Source organism: Vombatus ursinus, unplaced genomic scaffold (assembly GCF_900497805.2).
Source record: "Vombatus ursinus unplaced genomic scaffold, bare-nosed wombat genome assembly UNPS02014817.1, whole genome shotgun sequence".
In the NCBI taxonomy this organism is placed as follows: Eukaryota; Metazoa; Chordata; class Mammalia; order Diprotodontia; family Vombatidae; genus Vombatus; species Vombatus ursinus.
The window spans coordinates 2,555,136-2,580,348 of NW_020954595.1; the positions used below are offsets into that span (position 1 = coordinate 2,555,136).

Consider the following 25,213-nt stretch of genomic DNA (forward strand, 5'->3'; position numbering starts at 1 on the left):
CCCAAGTCTTCCTCATTTTCTATGAAAATGAGCTTAATATCCACTAGGACAAATTCACGTAGGTCATATGTCAGTTCCAGATTCACACTCAAGTCTTTTGACTCCAAATCTCAAGTTTTTTCCATAGTACTACCCTGCCTCTGATGGATTCTATACAATCATCTTGTATATGTACAAACACCGTGTATATGATATATGCTCCTATATACAAACATCTTGTATACAGTATCTCATTGAATAAAGAATGATTGAGTAAATCAATTAAGTTACCTTACCCCCCTTGGAGTAAGTTATAAGATGCTCAATCAGTCCATCTGAATTTGGACTAAGTATGAAAAGTCTTCAAGCCTTTGGATGAAATGAATTAACTCCAGACAGGAAGTCTGTTCCAGATGGCCAAGAGATATCATCCCAGATAAAAGCATCCAGATAACTGGAATGGAGAGTTACATTGAGTGGTGAGGCAGGAGTAAGAACATTCCAGCAAAATCTCTGACAAAGTGCCACCTGGTTGAGGACAGAGGAGAAGTCTTGGCCTCGGCCTCCTTCTCCCTTCCCCTTGGGCCAGAGGAGGACCTCATCTGGAGGATGTTGGAATTTCTCTGCCTCCTCTGGTGTCATAGGACCATCCCTAGGACAGTTGATTGAAGTATCTACATTGGGTGCCAAGCACAGACTGAAATAGATTCATGGATCCACAAGAATCCTAGCAAAGACATTATGCCGTACCTGAGAATTTCTGGAGTGCCCCACAAATAAAAGGAAATAACTTCCTGCATCAGCAGCTGTGAACATCTGTTAGTCACCTCTTCGCCTCACTTGGTCTCTAGCTGGCATCCTCCTTCCCCTGGACTCCGTCCGTACTTGTGGGAGGGGGTGTCATGCTTTGGGGCTGCTGTTTTCTACCAACTGTTCTTACTGTTTCACCTCAGTAGTTACTTCTTTCTAAAGGCGACTTAAGGCTGACTGACTGATTCCCAGTGGATAATCTTGGAGGGAAGTACACTGGTGGAGATTTGAGCTGATGATATTCCACTCCCCAGGTCCCCTCACATCCTGAGGGGGTGATGCAGCCAGCCTGCCTTATTGGTGAGAGTGGGCATTGCCATGAGGATTCTTAGAGCTTATATGGGCTAAATCTATATATGCAGTTTGTAGTTAGACCTCAAAGATAAAATATAAACTCCCCTCTTTAGCTTTCAAATTCCTTCACAGTCTGGCCCAAACTATCTTTCTAGCCTTCCTGGGCATTACTCTCCCTTCCGTATTTTGTGATCTGGCCAAATTGACCTTTCACTGATGACAAGCCATCTTCCACCCCAATGCCATTGTCCTTGGCATGCCACATGCCTGGAATCCATTTCCTCCTACTGTCTGCCATATTCTGTCCCTCTATCCCTAAGATACAGCTCAAGCACCATCTTCTGCGTTGTCTTTCCTGATCCCCCCAAATGCTAGTACCTCTCTTCCAAATGATCTTCTGGTATTTTGTTTTTGTTTTTGTTTTTTTTGTTTCATCTCTGTGTTGTATTCCAAAAGTCGGTGAAATTTTAAGCCTTGATACCTTAAAATGAACTAAGACTTTTGGAAGGCTGTATGTGTTTAACGTAGAGACTTAGATTTTTGTTCAGCAGACGCACACCAAGAACTGGGTCACATCTTGTCAATGCTGACCTTTGATTTCAAAAGAGAGGGTCATCTTTTAGATCAGAAGACCTAGGAAAACCTGGGTTCAAATCCTATTTTATATACTTACAGCACTGTGGCCCTCAATTTCTGTGAGCCTTAGTTTTTTCATCTATAAAATGGCAATAATAACACACCCACTTCATAACATTGCTGAAAGGCATATGTGAGTAAATCTGCAAATTTTAAGGCGCTAAATAAACCAGTAATTATTATTGATATGGAAAAAGCATTCTTTTTATCTTTCAAATAGGAACAGCCCTAAGACAAGTTGCTTTCCTACTATTATTCTTTTTATATTTAGTGAATTGTAGACTATCACTACTATTCTCTTACTGTCGTTATTTTTGTTAGCCTTATTTTACTCATATCCTGAACTTCTACAGGTTTCAGGGGCATAAAATGACAAACAGAACTCTTTGGTTGTTTCCCCCCCCCCCCCCCCCAGGTATGTGTACTCAGAAAACAATAATGGGCTTTTATCATCAGCTCTTTGGCCTCAAAGAAACAGTTTGGTCCAAGGGCAGGAACGCTGCGCCATCTGCTCATAATTCCTTTACAGGGTCTATTTGCAATTGGCACTTAATTTGTTATCCATACATTAGAACATTTCCCTGACACCTTCTGGAAGGATTTCATAGGCAAGACTTTGAGGACGAAAATTTGAACACTCAGGATCCTGGATTAATGGGAGGCCAGGAAGTCACTTTCAGCAGGGTAACCTCCCGGGCGAGGGTGAAGGCTCAGCCTTTGGCATGGAAACCTCCCCATTTGCCCCCTCTCCCAACAGTTGACCTAGTGGATGAAAGAGTAGATGTGTCTCTGATTCTAGGCATGACTTTCTCCAAAGATCAACATTTGTACACACTCTAGTCACCTTTTATACGCGGTGCTAGTGACATTAACCAGAAAGGCTGGACTGACAGGGCCCTGCTTTAACACCAGCTCCAGAGTGCCTGGGCAGGGCCTGGCTCAGCTCTGCCCAGTGGTTTATCTACAGGGACTAGGCCTTGAATCACACAGCCTAATTGTTTTTAGTCCAAAGGAACTATCTTCCAGATAGAGTAGCCTTTAGGCTTATGGGGTGTGACCTATTTAAATGTACATTTTTTTTTTTTGAGGTGGGGGGAAGAGAAGCTATTTTAGGCCCTTGGCTAACTGTAAATATTGAGTCTGCTAGTTTCTACTTACAAAGTGTGGCTGCCATGAATTTATTACACATGGACATTCAGGAGCATAGGTTGCCAAAGGAAAGGAACATGAAAAAAAAATGTTAAGAAAGAAGTTTGCAATTTGGAGAAATGGTTGCATATTCTTAGATAAAAGAATAGGAGCATATCTTTAGACAAGTTAAATGGACATTTTGCCAATCTGGCAAATAGCAGAGAACTGTACTTTATCATGCTAGTTACAAATCAGAGGATGAGAGCATGTAATATCAAGTTTCTCTTTGGAAACCAATAAGCCTGCACTGTCCTCATTGGCTAGTAATCAGCCCATTTGTCAATATGCAAAAGTGAATTATTTGCCAGGTAGTTGGCTCACTCTAGGATTGGTTCCTTCTGAAAAGAGCTTGTTAGAAAATCATTTAGGATTATGGATTTAGACCTGGAGGGGCCTCAGAAGTCTTCTACCTCAACTCCTTGGGGCCCAGGGAGGGGAAGTATGCCCAAAGTCACACGGATAGTAAGTGAACAGAGCATGGTCATCTGCTTCCTTGTCCAAAGCTCTTTCCACTAGATCACAGGGAAACTTTACCGAAGGTATGAAATAGGAATTGGTTTTTTGAAGTGGATTAGAAATTTACTTGGGTCTAAAGCACAAAGAACGTTTTGGAGGATTTTTCTGTAACTCCTATGCCAACGCTTTCTAAATTCCTGTCCTCCAGCAGATTTGTGGTCACTTTGATAAGAGCAGATCATTACTTGTCTGTGTCTGCCATCCTAGGCAGCCCTGTCTGTGCCCTCTCACAGATTCAGCCTCAGATACCCCCACCTCCAGGCTCTGCCAGCTTCCTTCACATTCCCTTGACACTGCACTGTATGTTTACTGATGGAATGCCTGGTGTTTCCATCAGCTATTCCCTGCCCTCTGAGCTTACAATCTAATAGACATGAAAAGCTGACTTTTTTGGGCCCAGGTATATGACTTTACATTAATCTCTATTAAGTTTCATCTTAGATCCAGCCCCCAAATTTACTCTGTCAGTATCATTTTGGGACATGACTCTCTCGTCCAGTAAGTTAGCTTCCTCTCTCAGCTTTGCTTCATTTGCTTCATTCATTATCTAAGTTATTGATAACAGTGTTAAATCGCACAAAGCCAAATGTAGATCCCTGAGGCACCCCTCTGTAAAATCTCCTACCAAAATGACTTGAGTCCATTAACAGCTGCACAGGGCATTCAACTGATCCTGATTCCCTCAAATTTTATTATTGATTGGCTCACATAGCTCCATCTTTTTTTTAGCAAGAACAATATGAGACACTTTGCCTAGATCCAATAAGTCATCTCTACAGTATTGCCCTAACCTTCCAATTTAGTAATCCTTTCATCAAACAAAAAAAGTCAGCCTGGTAAATTTGTTCTCAAGAGAAGAAGTTTTGAAGGACTTTAAATGCCAAAGAGATGAGTTTTTTTTTGATCCTTAAACCCACAGCCAAGAGTTTTTGAGCAGAGAAGTGGTCTACACACCTGCACATTTGGAAAATCACTTCAGAAACTATGTCCAGGGAGAATTGGCATAGGAAGACACTAGAGCCAGGGAGACCAGTTCAGATATTGCAGTAATCCTGATGAAAGGTGATCAGAGCCTGAACTACATCATCGAGCACTAGGTATGGTGTCATAGTAGCAATGCATGCGAGTGGACCCAAGGAGGAAGGAAGGCACAAGAGATGCTTTGGAGATAGAAGGAAGACTTTGGCTAATGATTGGATATATAGGATAAAGATTCAAAAGTGAGGATGAGATTGTGAACCTGTGGGTCTGGAAGGATGCCCTCATTAATAAGAGGAATGTTAATAAGAAGGTTTTTGGGGCAGGGTGGAGAAGGAGATAATGAGTTCTATTTTGGGACTTTGTAAGTTTGAGTTGCCTATGAGATACCTAGCTGAAAACATCTAAGAGGCAGTTTGTGATTGTTGGGAGGGACAGGGGCATAAGAGTGGAGTGTGTGATATATAGATCTGTGAAGCACGAGGGAGACAGGCAGACAAGAGAGATAGAAACAGACAGAGAAACAGAGCCTGAGGGGAAAAAGAGAAGAGAGCCAAGACCAGAGCTTTGGGGAATACCCATTCTTAGGCATCATGATATGGATGAAGAACCAGACAAGAATGAGGAAAGGTCAGAGAGGGAGAAGGAAAATCAATGGAAATCAGAACCATGAAAATTCAGAGAGAATAAAGTATCTAAGAGAAGAGGGTGGTCAGTAATGGCCAAGGCCACAGAGCAATCAAGAGGGAAGAGAAAAGGCCACTAGATTTGTCCATTGTAGAGTTTGTCAGTATCTTTGGAGGGAGTAGGATTCGTTGACTGATGCAGTCAGAAGCCAGATTTTAAAGGAGTAAGAAGAAGAAGGAGAAGCAATGAGAGTAGACAGCTTCTCCTCTTTGCCTACTTGCATCAGGAATTTGTTTGAGGATGTTAAGAGAGATATAGGATGCTAGCCTGATGGGATGACAGGATTTAGTGAGGGTAGTTTTTTTTTTTTTTAAAGGATAAAAGAGACTTGGAGATTTTTTTTTGTGGGTAGAAAGGAAGGAGACAGTAGATAGAGTAAGAAAAAAGACTAGAGAGAGAGAGAAGGGATGATTTAAGAAATAATAGGCTTCTAGTTAGACATTTTCATTTTGTCCTTGTTGTCATAAATATATTTGGTTGATTAGGGGAAAAACAAACCATTCAAACCTACAGAAAAAGCTGTTATCCATTAGGCATGAAAACAGCAGTGTTATTTGGTTGCTGGAAGCATGTGTGATTTGAATTGTTTTGATGAATTTGAGGTCACCCAACACCATTGTCATCACTACCCCAGCCCCCATCATCATCTTTCTCTAGCTTGACTCCAGCTCTAACACTGGCTTTAATCTGTGACAGGGGCATGATTTAGTGGTCAATTTGCCAAGTGTCTCTGGGGTCAGGCTTGAATCCTGATGACTCTGCAACTCAAGCTTTACATTGCATTTCCTGCATTATGCCTTCCATGCTCTTTGGGAGAAGAAGAATCATAGCTGAAAAGGTGGTAAGTGCTGAGTATGAGCCAGGAATTGCTGAAATACAGACAGAAGAATGAGGCATTCTCTCCCCACAAGGAGTTCACACTCTCAATTGAGGGAGACGATCTATCTCGCACGTAAATGCATCATTCATTTTAATTTCCTGCTGAAATGTTTAGGATCATAGATTTAAAGCTAGAAGGAGCCATAGTGTTCAAGCCCCTCTTTTTGCAAAGGAGAAATCTGAAGTTTAGAAAGAGTGAATGACTTCTCCAAAGTGACACTTCAGACATCATAAGCAGAGCCTGAATTTGGACCTAGGTTTTCTGATTCTGAATTCAGGGATCTTTCTACTATCCTCTGCTGTATCTCAAGAAGGAGGGAAGGAAAAAGAGAAAAAAGAAGGAAGAAGGGAAAGAAGGTAGAAAGGAATGAGGAAGGGAAGGAGGAAGGAAGGAAAGAAAGAAGGAAGGAGAGAAGGAAGAAGGAAGAAAAGAAGAAAGGAGGGAAGGAGGAAAGAAGGGAGGAAGGAGGGAAATAAGGAAAGAAAAAAGGAGGGAAGGAATGAGGGGGAAAGGGAAGGAAAGAAAGAAGAAAGGAGGGAAAGAAGGAAGGATGGAAGGAGGGAAAGAAGGAAGGGGGCAGATAAGGGAGAAGAGAGGTAAAGAAGGAAGAAAAAAAGAATGGGGAAAAGAAGGAAGGAAGAAAAGAAAAAAGGAAAGATTTATTAAGTACCTACTATGGGCCAGGCACTACGCTAATCACTTTGCAAATGTTATCTCATTTAATCCTCCAAACAACCCTGGGAAATAAGTACTATTATTATCCCCATTTTCCAATTGAGGAAACTGAGAAAGACAGAGGTTAAGTGATTTGCCCAGGGTCACACAGTTAGGAACTGTCTGAGGCAAGATTTGAAGCCAGGTTTTCATATTGGTAATCCTTGGCATTGGGAGAATTCCACGCTATACCTCAGAGGGACAGGCTCGTCTTTCTCATTCCTTGGAGTGTTCAGCTACACTGCCGAGATTACGAAGCAGAAAAAAGGCAAAGCACGTTTTTTTTTTTTTCATGAGAAGGGCATGTTCATTCCCCACGAGTGATGTTTTCTCTATAGGGCTCTTAGTTTTGTTACTCTAACTGCTTCTTGGCTATGGTGGGCCATGAATATTTTCTAAGGAAATTTGACATCTTTAAAGAGAAAGAAATCCAATCAAAGTGAAATATTTCAGTACTATATTCATTCAGTGCTGATGGCTGATTTTTATAAAGCCAACAAAAATGTTTTTGAGAAGTCCTAGAGCAAGGCACACTGTGAACCAGCTGCCTTGGTCAGGAAACATGGGAACATGGTGCCTTGTAAAGCGGCTCTTCAATCATTCAATCATTTATTCATTCAACAGACACTTACTGCCCACTTCTAACTGTGTAAGGCACAGTGGGCTGGGCGTTGGGGAAGCTGGAAAGATGCTGAAACCAGGATTCATCCCCAAGCAGGACGGATTCATTATGTAGAGCTGAGACTCTAAAAGAAGATCTCAAATGGGCCTGCCTTCGAGGAGTTTGCGTTCTAATCCAGGGAACAACATGTAAATAGGGACATCTGTGATAGATACTGAATAGATGGAAGGCATTCTCCATGCCTACAAACACTTTATAATCTGATAAAGAAATGTATGCAACACACACACACATACACACATACACACACATACACACATACACACACATCTACATCATTATATAAAACATCAAATATAATGCAGAACCATCAGCTTACAGAGTTAGGGCTGATAATAACCTCAGAGGTCCCAGAATCCAACTCCTTCAGCTTACGTGTGAGGAAACAGGCCAAAATCAATGAAGTGAGTCACCCAGACAGCTCCGTCACACAATGTATGGAATGTTGGACTTGGAGCCACGAAGACTTGAGTTCAGATCTGGCTTTCTAGCTGTATAACCCTGGAAAAATCACTTTACCTTTTCTGCCTCAGTTTTCTCATCCATAAAATAGGGATAATAATAGCATCTACCTCACAGGGTTATTGAGAAGGTCAAATGAAATAATACAGGAAAAACACTTTGGGAACCATAAAGCACCGTGCAAATGGAAGAAGTAAGGGGAAGGCGGAGTGCTGGGTTTGGAGGGAGAGGGCCTCCGTTCAGTTTTCTGCTCTGCTATTTTCTTCCCAATGGAGGACTTTTGGTGAGTCACTGCCCTCCCCTTGACTCCCCTTGAGTGGGGCCGTTAGCCTAGAAAGACTCTAAAGCCTTTTGATCGTCAGGGTATCCTTGGGAGGCCTGGTCCCCTCCCCTTCTCCGTATGTGGAGACTTCTCAGCAGGCTGCTGGTATGCCAGGAAATCAGTCTTGTTTCAGAATGAGGGAATTCACAAGCCGCCAGCATTGTAAATGGAACGGTTGCCATCTTTTGTCAGCTCCGCCAGTTTGCTGGGAGTGAGAGGAAACCTTTATTTGGCATTAGTGACTTGGAGCATTCTTTTATATGGTCTTAATATGTTGTAATTCTCCTTTGAGAGTCGACTGCTCGTATCTGTTGACAACTTATCAAGAAGGGATTGTGCCTGGTAGTATGTTATTGTTGTTGTTTTTGTTATTCAGTCATTTCAGTCGTGTCTAATTCTTCATGATCCCATCTGGGATTTTCTTGGCACAGATACTGGAGTGGTTTGCCTTTGCCTTCTCCAGCTCATTTTACAGATGAGGAAATTGAGGCAAACAAAGTTAAATGACTTACCCAGGATCACACAGCTAGTAAGTATCTGAGGCCAGATCTGAACTCAAGAAGATTGAGTCTCCTTGACTCCAGGCCTGGAACTCTGTCCACTGTGCCACCTAGCTGCCCTCCTGATAGTATATGTCTGTGTTAACTCCTGATGTATCTTGTATAGCAAACACATCACAAAGACTTGATGGAAAGACTCCCCCCCCCATCAACACTTTTCTTTTGTATCTTATTTAGATTAGTTTTTTGTATATACAAAAATCTTATCACTTCTACATGAGCAACATTATTTATTGTATCTTTTATGATCTCTTCTGTCTCTTATTTGGTTAAGAACCTTTTTCTTAGAATTGTAAAAGATCCCAAAGTATCTCCATCTCCATCCGACCATTTTCTATTTAAAGTTCTTGATAAAACTTAAAGTGCTATATAAATGCTGCTTTTTATTATTTTCACCATCACCATCATCATCACCATCATCACCATCACCATCATCATCACCATCATCACCATCACCATCATCGTCACCATCATCACCATCATCATCATCATCATCATCATCATCATCATCATCATCATTATCATTACTATGTCTAGTATCCATTTGGAGCTTACTGGGGTAGGTGATATATTAAAAGTCTAAACCTTCTCTGTGTGTGCATGTGTGTGTGAAACTGTTATAGTTTTCCCAGTATTTGGTGTCAAATAGAGAGCTAGGTGGTGCATTGGATAGCATGCAGGGCCTGGAGTCAAGAAGACTCATCTTCCTGAGTTCAAATATGGCCTTAGACATTTACTAACTGTGTGACCCTGGACAAGTCACCTTCACCCTTTTGGCCTCAGTTTCCTCATCTGTGAAATGAACTGGAAAAGGAAATAGCCAACCACTCCAGTATCTTTCCCAAAAAAACCCCAAATGGGGCCATGAAGAGTTGGACATGACTGAAAACAACTAAACAGCAGCAGTAAAAAGAGACTTACCAAACATCATCTTCTAGGGTTTGTTCAATGCTGGGTTATTGAGTTCGATTTTTCTGACTTACACAGGCTTATTCACTGATCTGCTTTTTCATAGAAAATAATATTTGATGATTCCCATTTTATAATATAATTTGAGGTCTAGTAGTATTATTCTTCATTTCCTACCTTTTCATTATTCCCTTGAAATTCCAGAATTTTTTTCCTACAAATGAATTTAGTTAATTTTTTTCTCATTTTAATAAAGCACTCAGATAATTCAATAGATGTTGCACTAAGTGGTACAGTGTTTAGAGCTCTGGACTTGAAATCAGGAAGATCTGAGTTCAAATCCTACCTCAGACAATTACTAGCAGTGTGATTATGGAAAAGTACCTTCCCCTCTCTGAGGCTCAGTTTCCTTATCTGAAAAAAAGATGGGATTTGGACTGGCCCTCTAAGGTTCCTTCTGGCTCTAATTTCAGATCTTATAATAAACTTCTAAATTAATTTATTAGTACATCATCATCATTTTATTGTATTGGTAGAGCCTACCATCAGCAAAGACCATCCCTCCAATAATTGTCTTTCATTCTATAGTGTTTCATATTTAGCTAAGTCTTCAGTCCACCTTGGTAGACTGACTCCTGGGTGTTTGATGTATTATGTAATTACTCTGAATAAGATTTTCTTTGGTATGTCCTTCTAGGTTTGGTATTCCCATACATAAATGCATAACAACATAGGGATATGTATTTAGAGCTAGAAGGGATCTTATAGTCCATTGACCTCCTTCTCCCTTTTACAAATGAAGAAATTGAGACCGAAAGAGATTAAGAAACCAAGGCCATACATCTAGTCATTGTCTCTGGCAGGATTTGAACTTGTCTTCCTGATTCCAATTCTAGCATTCTATCCACTGTACCCCCTAATTGCTGACAATTTTTAGATATTCATTTTACTACTTTACTAAAACTACATTTTTTTTCAAATAGTTTCTTTACTCACTCTCTAGAGTTTTCTAAGTAAAGTATCATACCATCTTCAAAAGATAGCTTTGTGTTCTCTTTGCCAATATTTATACCTTTAATTTCTTATCTTATTGCTGTTATTTTTATCTGCTGTCATTTTTGAACTATGTCAAATAATTGTGGTTTTAAGGGGCTATCCTTTTTTTTTAAACCAGTTCTCTATGGAGAACTTCTTCCCCAATTGCAAATAATGCTAGCTTTTCCTTTAGGTATATACTTTTGATTACACTAAAAATGACCCTTCTATGACCAAGGTGTTTAGCATAAATGTGTGCAATACTTCAACAATAGTTTTTTTGTTTTTCTGTTTCCCATCTATTGATATAATCCCATGGCTTTGTTTGTTGGCTTTGGTTTCTAATGTATTACTGATGTCAATTGTTTTTCTAATGTTGAACCATCTTTGCATCTCTGGTATAAAAAAAATAGAATATACTAAATACTTTGGGGGAGGATATATTGCTATTGCCTTTTTGCTAGGATTTTATTTCACATTTTTACAGTGATATTCATTCATAATAATCTCCATAGTTCTTTTTCTTTGCTTCATCCTTCCCTGTTTTAGATTTCAGTAATATTTGTCTAATTAAAGGAGTTTTATTAGTGTTTGAGAATAAAGGCACCAAAACCCAAAGGGGAAAATTCCCCTAATTCTCTGGTGTAGCAAGCTGGGGACAGAGACATGGTAGAAGTTCTACATATCTTTTTTCCAGTGTCTTTCTCCCTTCAGTGGGGTTGAAGAGAGGTCTGAATGACTTGTCCTCTCTCTATGCTGGAAATCAAAGAGCTTGGATCTCTCTTTTCTTTAGCTCTTGCCAATTCTACCTGACCCTTATACATGCCAAGGCACTGAGTAATCCAACAACAAGGAGGGAAATTGACCCTCTGAGGCAAGGGTTACAGCCTCTTTCTCCAAGTTTATTTCTGTTTCAGAAAATTTGGTTACTTTTCTGCTTAAAGTAGCTAGGTGTCCAGTAAATACAAGCACTGGTCCTAGCATCAGGAAGACATGAGTTCAAATTAAACCTCATAGATTCACTGGCTGTGTGACTCTGGGCAAGTCACTTAACCTCTGTCTCAGTTTCCTCATTTATAAATGGGAATGATAATAGCAGCTACTTCCCAGGGTAGTTGTAATAACTAGTAATAAGGAACAGAACCAGGATTTGAACCCAAGCCATTCTTGAATCTGAATTGAACTCACTCTGTTATACTATGATGTTTCTCCATGTGTGGCCAGTGTCTCCAATGTTCTAGTGCAGAAGAAAATCCATGTGCCACAAACTTTAATGCAAAAAAAAAAAGATAAGAAAAGTCAAAAAGAAAAATACAAAACTCAAAGAGAGGTCCACCAAGGCACAGATTTTCAAAGTCAGGGAAACCTTTTGGCAGGAGATAGCATTTGCATTGCTCATGGAAGACTCTGTAGACTCAAATTATTTATGAGGAAATTCCAAGGAGAATAACACTAAACAAAGACACAAAAGTGGTGCCGTATTGATTATTCTACAGGAAATATAAGGTCATAGATTTAGAACTAAAGGGGACCTCAGAAGCCATAGTCCAGTTCCCTCATTTACAAATGAGCAAGCTAAGGCTGATTAACAGATTCATCAATGAAGGACTAGAAGGTATCTTAAAGGCCATCTAATCCAATCCCCTCATTTTATAGATGAGGAAATAAAGCACGAGAATAGTGAAGTTACTTACCTAAGGTCACACAAGTAGTAAGTGACAAAGGCAAAATTTGAACCCTGGGCCTCTTGTTCTAAATCTAGTCTTCTTTCCATGGCACTATGCAGAAAGTATTCCAGTTTGGTTGGAGTGTGACATAAGGCTGGGAAGCCAAGTTATGGCCACGTCATGGAATATTAAGACCATGATGAGCAATACAGACTTTGCTCTAGAGGAAATGAGCACTTTTTTAATGTTTTTGTCTTCTTTGTGGTATAGGGGTGTGGTGAAAGGGTGAAGCAACAAGTGGGGAGAGCAGACAGGAAGTGATCACTCGAGTGCAGGTCAGGATATGAGCTCAGCAGATGGTGGGTGGTAGGAATGGAGTGGACTATGAGGCAGTGGTAAGAGATATGAAGAAAGATTTGACCTCTGATTAAATATAGTGAGTGAGGGAAATGGAGACATTCGTGATGTCTGAGTCTGAGCTTTTGATGACTTGAAGCATAGTAATAGAATCAATATGTCAGTGAATGAATGGATGAAAAGCCTCTATTCAGCTTTTTCCATTGGTTAAGCACTTACATTGTGCTAAATGCTGTACATACAAATAGAAAACTTTAGATAGTACCTGCCCTCAAGGAGATCACACTGTAATCTAAAGAGATATCACATCTAAATGATAATTCAGCTGCAAAGCAGGTAGAATGGTCTGGAAATGCTAAGTGTTCAGGTCCTTGGCTGGACCAAGGCAAGGTGTAAGGGCTGTTAGGCTATGTGAATAGGTTAGATGACAAAGCTGGGGACTTTAAAGCTATAAGTAGGATAGATGGTAAGACCCAAAGGTCTTCCATATCACTGAAAGTGACGAAGTTGTTGACTTTCAGTGTATCCAGATATTACTTCCATATCACTGGAAGTAACAGAGTCACTAACTTTCAGTACATACAAGTTGGGTAAGCAGTCAAGCAGCAAGGAGTTTGGGGAGGTCATTTCAGGTGGTGGTGGTCCTCTTGCCATCTGGCTATCCTGGATGGGTTCTGGGCCAGCCTAGGACCTGGGCCAGGCAGCAGGAGAGGAGAGTAAGGGGAGATGGAATTCTTATTAACTGGGGAAGAATTATCATGGAATCATGAATATAGGCTAGAGAAGGAAATGGCAAACCACTCTATTGTCCCTGTCAAGAAATCCCCAAATGGGGTCATGAAAAGTCAGACACAATTGAAAACGACTGAACAACGGCATGGATACAGAGTTTGAGAGCTCTGTGGGTGATCCTGGAGGTAATCTGATCTAGTACGTCCCCCTCCAAGATGATTTGTTCTCTCTTGGTTGTATTAAGTTTGAAGGGCTAGCAGGGTATCCAGGTAGAGAAGATGTGGTAGATGGATTTGCAGGTTGTCCATGTGTGTTCTGAAAGATAGAGAGATGGACAGATGTGCACATGTGTGTACATACATAGATGTATGTGTATGCATATATATGTCTACATGTATGTATATACATTTATATACTTAGCATAAGTATATGTATATATGTGTATACACATACCTACACATGCCTACACACACACATATATGTACTAGAGAAATATGAGATGACTTTTATGACCTGATGCAGAGTGAAACTGGCAGAATCAAGAAAGCCACATACATAGTGATTACAAAAATACAAGTGAAAAGAACACTGAATTGAAGGTGGATGCCACATTGTTATACTGATTCTTCTTGGTCTCAGAGAAGAGATCAGGAAATTAGCCACCCCTTCTTCACCTTGGGGCACTGGGAAGGAGGCTGTGGGTGTAGAATTCTACATATGTTGTCAGATATTAGACACAGATTAATTTTACTTAACTGTTTTTCTTGGTTTCAAAGAAAGTGTATATATCTGTGGGGAAGGGGTATATTCAGAAATGATGGTGATGTAAAAACAAAAGATATAAATAAGATGAGTTTTTGTTTTTGTTTTTAAGATTGATGCCCAATTTGGGGAAACATACTATATGAATTGTTGGGGAAAAAAACCAGACAATATGAATCTAAATTCTTGTATTTATTGGGAGTGTTGGGGTCCCTTGGAGACCCATGACCTTATAGGACAGATGAGAATCATCTCAGTAACTTTTGTCATTTTAGAACAGTTCCTTTGACTACGCTGAGACTTTTAAATAACATGCCCAAAGTAGTATTCTCAGAGGTGTAATTGTACCTAGATATCCATCACCCCAATCTTGCCCTTTGTCCATTTTATCAAACTGCCTTTTCTATTTGTTGTGAATGGTATTAAAATTAAATAATGGAACTTTTTAAAAAAAAATAGTCATGTTTTCTCACATTGGGAAAATGCCATAACTCATGATCCTGTCAAATTGACATGGACGCAACTCCAATATAGCACATATATGCACATACACACAATGCTCACCTGCGCACACACATGCACGTGTGTGCACACACATCCTTTTCCCACAAACTGGAACTGTACTATATTAGCATGAGGTGTGTTGAGCCGAATCCAATCTGGAATTAGGAATGCTCCAGGGCTTTTTTATAACAAACTGTCATTCATTTGCACTCCCATTCCATCTAATTCCTCAGAGCCCAGTCAGTCAGATGTGTGTCTAATAAGTCAGATGTGTGTCGCTTGCTTACCGGCTTTTCTTTCCTTTTTCTTCCTTTTGGGTGAAGGGATGTGAACAAGTCTGGAAAGAGAAAACAAGGAAACACACACACACACGCAAACACATACTTAAGTGGGACGTTTGCTCATTTTTTTGGGGGGGGGTCAGCCTCAGTGTGCAGCCGCAGCAGCAGGATGAGAACAAATAACACAGCTCCAATACTCTGAAGTTGCTGCGGGAAGTCATGCTCTCTCAGAGCCAGCGATATGAGCATCCAGCCTCTGGCCAAGAGGCAGCAGTTTCCGGATTTGACAGTTTCAGCCTTTTCCAAAAGGTGTCACTCTAAGGCAGTGTTGGCTATTGAGGAAGGCTGGTGAGTGAGATAGGAGCGACAGATAAGAGTAATTGAAAAATAAGATTACGATTCCTTGTCTGTAGCAGATCATTAAGGTCCACAAAAACACTCTCTGAAAAGTTGCATCTGGCTCCTGATGACGAAAAAGGGTTTAAGAATGTATTTGTCATATTTTAATCACAGGGAGACCCTCATGGGATGGTTTTCAGAGATAGGGAAAGAGAAAAGCAACAGCCATAACAACATAACCTTTTTATTCTCATGAGATTCGTCGGATCTATTCGAGCATTTTTTCTGTCTCATGGATGTTTCATGGACTCTACGTCCTAGAGGGTTTGATTGACTTTATGACCTAGTCTGGCTCCTCTGGGGCCCTTCTCTGTGTCTCAGAGTAGTGTAGAAAGATTCTCCAAGGCCAAGTTCGTCTTTATGCAGTCCCGCCAAGACGGAATACAATAGGACCAAATACCAAATCCAGCTCAGTCACCATAATTCCGGTGATTTTTGTTGTAGTAACTCCTGGAGACTGCAATTTGGGATCCAGTGGGGTCATGAGGAACACAGACCAACGAATGGCACAATGGAAAAACTGATGAATTGGGAGTTATAAGTTGTTGGTTAGAATCCCAGCTCTTACTACGTGTGAGATTTTGGATTGGTCACTTAACTGCTCTGTGATTCAGTTTCCCCATCTGTAAAACAAAGGGATTGGCCTTGATGCTCTCTGTGGGTCCTTCCTACTCATTCTATGACTCTATAACTTTATGGCGTGCCCCAATACAAACCAATCACTGGGTTTCTGTCTTTGGACATTGAGTAAGAGACAGTGAAAGGGGAAACTCTACGATACCCATGATCAAGATTGTAATTTTAAAGGAGAAGGGCTATAGGCTTTTCAAAACACAGCTGAAAACCCGTTAAAATTCCAAATCATTAACACAGAATATATATGTCAACTTAAAACTGGCATTATGCTCCTATATTTTATTTTAGCAAAACATTTGAAAATCAGCCCTTGCCAAACCAGGCCCAGGAACAGTGTGGGGTATTTGTAATATGGCAAGTGGGGAAGTCCAGAGCCCTGAGCACAGATCTTGGCAGATAACTGAGAAAGAAGCTGGTTTTCAAATATTTAGTTAAAGAAAGTAAATGTATGTGTAAGTTGAAGTCTCCATATGTTAATGATTTAAGGTCTTAAACAGGTTTTAAAAGATCTGACCATGGAGCTCGAGTGGGATGGAAGCCCTCGATGCTAGAGAAATGTGTTTGAAGGCCGTGCCATCCTGCAAAGGGCCCAGGGAGAGGCATGGCTCCAGTTGGTTTCTCAAATATCTGTAGTTGGACTGGCTTGTGGTGTGTCCGATAATCAGCGGGAGAAAAGTGACTCAGGCTGCTGTAAAAAGAATATTTGAAAAAAATGCATTTTAAAATAGGTGATCCTAATACATATGTCATTTGAGGATATTTCTTTTTTTTTTCTTTTTTAAACATATCATGCCAACAAAATATGGTTCCCATTATGGATCTGGTATCAGACTTCCACCACATGTGTGCGTGCTCACACATATATGCACACATGTGCATAGACACACACACACACTTGCTGAGAGAACAAGGTCTGGGAACTTTAGCTTCTTGAGGTCTTAGGCAACATTCAAAGATTTTAAATTATAAAAATGTTAGTGCTAGGAATCAGTGAGGAATTCCCACTTTGGGAGTTTCCTTATCTTTAATAAGCTTAAAGCAAAATAAACAAATGAACAGCAAATATGCATATCCATATAAATATATATATATATATGAGTGTATATGTATATGTGTGTATACATATGTAAAGGCACACACATGTGTATATGTGTGCATATGGGTGTGTGTGTGTATGGAGTTCCAAGTTTGGTAGAAAATGGTGGTATGATTGGCTTTACAATTAACAATTAGGAAACTGAAAGATTATGTGGTCTCCAATGATAACAGCTAGGTGGCGCCATCGTGCACTGAGTGTTAGACCTGGAGTCAAGAACCCTGAACTCAGTCCAGTTTCAGACACTCATTACCCGGGTGATCCTGGACAAGTCCCTTAACCTTGGTTTTATCATATGCAAAATGGAGATAATAATAACACGAACCTCCCATGGTGGTTGTGAGGCATAAAAGAAATAATGTTTGTACAGATTATTCTTTATTATTATCCATTTCTAACCTTAATTCTTTTTCAATCAAAATCTTAATCCATAGATAACAGATGGATCAAATATTATATATCTATAAAATATGTATGCGTGTGCATATGTATCTATACATAGATATATACACATGCATATTGTGTGCATGTCTTTATATATCTAGAGATATCTATATACACATGCATATATGTGTAGACACACATGTGTATAGTCATATATACATGTAATAACATACACATGTGTATGTATATGTATACACACAAACTTATACATATGCTTATACACACACATATACAATCAAAAGAGGCAGTACAAGCTTCAGAGTCAGAAAGGTTTGGGTTCAAGTCTCCTTTTTGTGTCAAATTGTCTCTGTGACCTGGGAAAAGTCACTCAATCTGTCAGGTGGCCTAGGGCAACTTTCTAAGACTAGAAATGACACAGCAGTGAAATTGTGACAAATATACACGTGAATACATGTATAGGCAGATCTATATACACTGTGTATGTAACCATACGTGTAAAAGTAGACACGTGTGTTCCTGTGCGCTATGTGTATGCACAACACATACTTGTGATACATGTATGCACATGCATGCACATATATATATGTATATCAAATCTATGTTGGCATGAGGCATTGTTAATGTATATATACTGTATATATGCATATGCACATTGCATTTGTTTCTATTTTAGCACATTATATAATAAATTATGTAATACAAACTTATAAGAAGTATTATATAATGCAGAGGTGTAAAACATGTCCATACCTCCACCCTCAGCCCTGGCCCTGATCGCATTAAAATATAACTGGGAAATATTTTATAAAATAAATAAAAATACAATAAAATATTGATAATGTTAATTTGTGTTTTTAGGTCACATCCTCAGGGATCCGTAAGTGGCCCCATTCCTCTCTCAGTTCAATACTAATAATAAAATGGGGACAAGGCAGGCTCAGTGTAAAGGGGGCAGACCTAGGTTCCAGGCCTACCTCTTAGGTTACCTCATCTCACTCATAATTCTGCTCAGGTGACACTTCTATACGAAAACGTTTGTGATCCCCATAAGCTTGGTAGTGCAGTGGATGGAGTGCTGGGCTGGAGTCAAGAAGGCATGAATTTAAATCCAGCTTCAGACATTTACCAGCTACGTGGAGCTGGGCAAGTCACTTAATCTCTTAGTCTCCTCACCTTTAAAATAGAGATAATGATGGCATATACCCCATAGGATTGATCTGAGGAGAAAATGAGTTAACGTAGGTGTAGTACTTTGTAAATCTTGAAGCACTATATGAATGCTTGTTATTATTGCTGTTACTGTCGTTATGGAACGCTCAAATTACTCTGCTTTTGTTTTGTGCGTGCTCATTTCTATACCTGTTATTCTCCTTGATTTGAAGGTAGGGTCTGTTTCATTTTGGTTGTCTTTGTATCACTTGAGCCTAGCACAGTGCCCTGAACACAGTAGGTGCTTAATAAATACTCATGGATTGATGAGATCCAAGATTTTCCTCATCTGAACTCTTTCAAACCGACTTTCTCTAAATCTCCAGCCCAGCTGAAGCTGGGTGCACACTTTCTTTCCTCTGTCACAAACTTTAGGAGGAAAGTCCCATCCATTTCCATTCTATCAACCAATTCATCCTTCTTAATGAAAATCAGACCCTGTCTACAATCTCCCCATCTCGATTCCGCCATTTTTTGAGGGTTGAAGTGATTGGGTCTTGATCACCAGCTCTGCCTTTGTTAGAGAGAAAGGTCCAGGAGACGTCTGGGAAGCTGGCTTCTCCCATTCCCGTCAAAGAGTCCCGGTTCAGCCCCTGTTTTTGTTGAGGACCACCCGCTCATCTCTCCATTCACCTAGCATCATCCTCATGTCTTCACTCTCTCACCCCTCGAGTCTAGCTAGTGCCTGAGGCTTGTTGTTAGTGCTTCCCTGACATCTGTCCCCTCCCAGCCACTCCCGGGGTCAGGCTTTATCACCTCGCGCCTGAGCTATTGTGATGACCTCCTAATCGATCATCTTGGCTCCATCTCTCCCCAGTCCAATTCTTCCATCACACAGCAACCAGACTGATTTTACCAACTTGAAGATCTTACCCTTTCCAGTCCCTTGCTCTCCAAACTCTAGTGACTCCCCATGGCTTCTGGGATCCGATATGAATTCCTCTTTTGAATGTAAGACATAGGCTATTTTAGCTCAGATCATTGGATCCTACACCTAAATCTGGATGGAACCAAAGAGGCCACTGAGTCCAACTCTCTCATTTTTCAGATGAGGAAACTGAGGCCCAGAAAAAATTACTAAGGGTCACCCAGGTATCAGAAGCAGGATCAGATTCTAGGTATTTTGACTCCCAACAGATAGAATGCATGCTCCATGTAAAACATGGTGGTCATTGCTGAAAGGGACATAAAGTGAAGGCAAAATACAGATGTGATTCATAGTACAACGGAAAGGCGAAGGGCCCAGGTTCACATCTTGCATATGACACAATCGCTTTGATGACGGATTACCCTGGCAAAGTCCCCGATCCTCATTTTCCTCATCTGTCAAATGAGAATATTGGACAAGTTGGCATCAGAGATCCCTTCCAGGTATAATCCTATAGTCCCTACCACAAGAAATTACAACAATATCCCTCAGCCTATTCCTTTTAAATCTAATTGTTAGAGTTGAATTAATATCCAACTAGTTCTATGACATACTTAAGGGCTGAGGCAGGGAAGCTCTTCATTGTGATGTGAGAGAGGCTGTTAGGAAACAATATGGAATTCCCAGTGAGTGGACTCTGTGTTAGATGAGTGTGGGCAGGTTAGTTTTAGATAATAGCAGAGGGAAGGAATCAACAAACAAGGGTGGCAGAGACGGCCTTTATCTCTGCTGTAGGAAGGCCTGTAGTCACGTTGTCTTGCACCTCAGTTGATTGCAAACAGCACCCGGAATTCACCAACATGACCAGAGACTTGAATGGATAATATTCCAGCAGGCTAATGGGATTACTGATATCCTTGGATTTTTTTTCTTACACCGCTGGGCAAAGTTGCAAAAAAGGAGGTGAGAAATCCAGGAAGCTTAACCAGAAAATATGGCACAGGTGTTTTCAACAATGGGATAGTAGATATTGTCAATATATGTCTTGAACAGACATTGCAGATGAACTGGGATCTGGGATTCCAACAGAAGAAGAGGAGGAGAAGGGAGCTCTATGGTGTCTGTTTCTGAATACTTTCAAACTTCTTTCTGAAAGAAAAGCCCATTTTAGTGCCAGTATTCTTCCTGTGAAGACTGTGAGTCATGGATCACTAAAGCCTCTGAAGCATTGAAGCTTGATAATCCCCTAGAGCAGAGATATCAAACAGATAGCAAAATATGCATAGTGTTAATTGGTGGTTTCCTAAGTCAATACGCAGCCCGCAGGGACCCTTAGGTATGGTTGGGTTACCCCTGTTTCTATTTGAGTTTGATATCACTGACCTACAGGGCAATGGAGGGGTGCTTGATAGGCATGGTCAGACTGAAACATATTATAATTCATCAGTCGACAAGCATTTATTTATTGTCTACTATGTGCCAATGCCAGGCACTGTATATATACACAGACATACATGTATATATATATATATACACATATATACACACATATATACATATGTACACACACATATACATATACACATACATATACATACACACACACATACATACATACACACATATATATATATGATTATACAGGAGAAGCAGTGTAAAAGATGTTATCAAAAGAATTTTTATTCTAAAGGAAGAGAGGCTGGTTGCTTAGTAAGAGCTAGAGATGACTCATGGACTGCCCTCATGCTTTGTGGTATTCTTGGGATGCAAGAAGAAAGTAAGGAAAGCTCTCAGTATGTCGGGTCCCTTGGGCTATGGGAGGACCCACAAAGAGTCCCATAGGATGGGCAGCCAAGGTTAGGTTGTGAGCTGTACATTTGGTGAAATGCCCATGCTGGTGAAGTTGCAGAGCCAGGGGAGTATTGGTGATGGGCCAGCCATCTCAGTGACCACCTCAGGTATTCCCAAGCAATGCTATAAAGGGGATAGATGGGGAATTTCATCGGAATTAGGGCATCGCATGGAAATTCAACTACCTCGATTGATTTTCCCAGCACCACCTGACAGCGTACCGTACCAGCTGATGACGCTTCTTGGTTCCATCCCCCATCAGACAGGTGTAATTTGGTGAAATTCACCAGTTTCCCTTTGTCTTCTTTGAATTCGACATTTTGAAACTTGCTTCCTCCCTTTTCTTGATCTATATTTGCCTTGCGTGCTCACGATTCAAAGTTTTCCCTTTTCTTGTAGCAAAATAAAAGGCTTTCTGAATCTTAAAAGCCTGAAATTTATCTTGGACGTGTGTTTTCTGCTTATCCTGAATAAATTCCATGTAAAACGGCATAAATGGTGCAGAAAGTATTTATGAATTGGGACTTAACATGTCACTGACACATTTTGAAGGGAGCTTTGTTGATCTTAGTGATGGGTGAGCTCCTTCTGCCAAGCCTGGCTGGAAAGGATGGCTTAGAGGCCTAAACATTAGTTATGGAAGATGGAGACTCCCTGGGACCACAGTTCTAATCAACGGGGTCAATCCAGCCCTTCATCTGGGTGAGGGATTGCATATCACCAACTTATTCCTTTGCAGCCCTTGGAATGAAATCACAAAAACCAGGCTGTCTTTGTTCTAGGTTGGCTTTAAAAAGCCCATGATGGTTTGTAGAGGAGTAAGGGTTTGCCTCAGGGCCCCCTGGTCCAATTTCTTGGGACCTGGCTAAAAACCCTGGATATTTGATAGTCTGGCTTATCCCTATAGTGTATTAGCACCCTATAAAAGTTACATTTCATTTATTTCAAGTTTAAGGCCCTCTCAAACGGCACGGGTAAACCAAACTTGAACCTTTTGTGGTTGGAATTCTGTTTACTCTTGGCCAAATGTTGCTTCCTGGTTCAAAGGAAAAGGCCTCTGGAGGGTCCTTGGAAATCCAATGGCTTTTAGAAACCAACGTTTTGATGGGCTAAATGTGAACGAATCTGAAACACATAGATTAGCTTCCTCTTAAAATACTCAGGGGCCTGAAAACGAAAGGAAATCGTGCTTGACAAAATGCATTTTGAACGTTGCTTTTCCTCAACTGTGAGCAAATATTGGAGACATTTGCCAAATTCGGGACCAAATTGGGTCTGCCCAGTCACCCCCACTTATAGTAAAGAAGTTAAATAGTTTCTATAAAAGTTATTGGGCAAAACAACTGAATGGGGCCATTGGAAACCTGGTCATTTCTGAGCATTGAAAACACATTTTTTAATCAATGGGAAAGAAGAATGGTCTTCAATGAGGTCTTGCTCTGATTGAGAAGGTTCGCATGGTTTTCTATGGGTTTACTGTCAGAACACAAGCAGACAAGCAAATGATTGTAATCTAGTGAAATCCCAATCATGGCAATGTCTGCATTTCAGTTAGAAGAGCTGATGAATGCCCTTGAAAAGACCAGACAAGAATTGGATGCTACCAAAGCTCGCCTTGCCTCAACACAGCAGTCCCTGGGTGAAAAAGAAGCCCATTTGGCCAACCTACGGATAGAGAGGAGAAAACAGCTTGAGGAAATCCTGGAGATGAAGTAAGTGCCAATGACTTGCTCTTATTTGACTTAGCAGAAAGTCCAGTGTTTTACATCTTCTATGCTGTTCTGGAGCTGGGGTAGGTCAGCTAATGATGGGAGATGTGGACTGGGGGGCCGCAGGGATTCGCCCTTCAAAAAAAAAAGAAATAGTAGGAAAATAGAAAAGTAATATGGAGGAACAAAGGATTTGGAGTGACTGGATAAAGTTAGTACTCTAATCATAATTTCTTGAAATAAATTTCTGTTTTATTAAATTCCAATTTGGATTCATAATACATCACTTTTTTTCAATTTGATTAATGTATATGTTTATCTGTGGGTAGATGTATAGATATATGGATATAGATATATAGATATATATATATACAGATATATACATATATGCATATGTATTTATATATACATATATACACACACATATATAATAGATATAGAGAGATATTATAACAGAATAGAAAAAAAACATGAGATCTTGTGAACCAAAATTAGAACTTAAGAAAGAAACCTTTTATATAGCCCCTTATCATTTGCCTCGAAGGTGATATTCATTGAGTTTGTCAATATGTTTTAGGACATGGATGGTCATACTGTCCAAGAATAATGCTGATTGAATCGTGCAGCTTGGGTCAAGATGGAAATTTGAGGAGAGTTATTTCCTTATTATAATTCTCGAGAGAGCTAAGATAATGCAGAATCTCTCTTAGTATCTGGTTAGGCCTCTCTTCCATGGAATATTTGGTGGGTTACCTTAAACCCATCAGACATCTCTGACTGTCCGTATAGGCAGTCCCTCAGCCAAAGGCAGATATTGAAGGCAACTCTTTAGTGATGTCTTTGGAGGATTTGGGTTTTGTTTTTAAAATGAAGCGGGGTGTAAGACTATTGATTGCCTGTGTTTAGGGAAATCCTGGGGTGGTAATCAGTGCGCACCAGTGGCTCATGTACAGCCTTCAGACTTAGAAAATTGCTGAGGATATTAAAGACAGTTACACTGTGGACAGTCACACAGCTAGTGTGTTTCACAGACAGGACTTAGAGCGAGATCAGACTCCAGACCCTCTCTCCATTAGGTCATGTTTCCTTTGATTTGATGGAATTTTTCTTGGGGGGTGGGGTGGGAGAGGGAAGGTGGCTGGACCTGTGGTTTCATTTAGGAGTATCCTGAATGCAGCAGGAACCAGATTAAAATATCATTGGAAAAGGTTGAACAAAATAAATAAAAACACAATACAACATAGATAATGTTAATTTCTGGTTCTCTAAATGTGGCAGGCTGGGATCCATTTTTATTGGAGTCTAACACCCGGGTAGTAGAACCAGCTACTCCTCTCCTCTGTTGGTGGGATTAAATAAGTATATTACATTCTCTCTCTCCTTCCTCCCACCCATACATATATACATATGTATGTGTGATTATGATTGTATACACATATGTAATTGGATTGTGCCACAGTGCAAGTCTATGGGAGGTAAGGTAGCTCTGTAATGTGAAATTTATATACTTACATACAGAATATTTTATGCAATAATATTTTATGTTCCAAGAACGCTATGAAGAATGTAGCCTTAGGCTATATGGTGAGGTAAGCCATTAAAAATGTATCATCTACTTTAACAGAACACTTGGTGAAGAGTAGTATTAATATAAAATTGGATTTAATTTTCTGAAACCTCTAAACCCTTTTCATTTCTGTGTTTTCCTACTTACTCTGGTAATTTCAGCTAGCACCTGAGGTAAAGAGAAATAGGAGAATCTGTTTCATTACATCCTGTCCATAACCAGAACATAGCCTCTGGATCGTTTTTGTAGAATGGGGCTTTCTGAGATATGGCTCTCAGTAGAAGCATTGGCAGGGAAAGGTTGGGAAATACACCCTTGGGGTAGAGGCAGGTGAGGGTAAGACAGGAACCAATATCTTTTATTTCTCCAATAAAGCTTTGTTTCCATATGTTCTTTGGTATGAAAATGGTTCATCTTTTGCTGAGGATAATGACATAGCTAAGTTGATTAATTTCCAGCTTCTGTTAAAAAGAAAGAAAGAAAGAAAGAAAGAAAGAAAGAAAGAAAGAAAGAAA

The 25,213-nt window shown here is 40.2% G+C and overlaps 1 protein-coding gene across 1 annotated transcript in view; it reads left to right on the forward strand.

Moving 5' to 3' along the window:
- The window catches only part of ERC2 (ELKS/RAB6-interacting/CAST family member 2), an 888,684-nt gene that overhangs the window by 524,716 nt on the left and 338,755 nt on the right, over nt 1-25,213 (forward strand). The window contains exon 15 of the mRNA XM_027835912.1: nt 22,974-23,134. Coding sequence (XP_027691713.1) covers nt 22,974-23,134 — 161 coding nt within the window. The remainder of the gene's footprint in view (nt 1-22,973; nt 23,135-25,213) is intronic.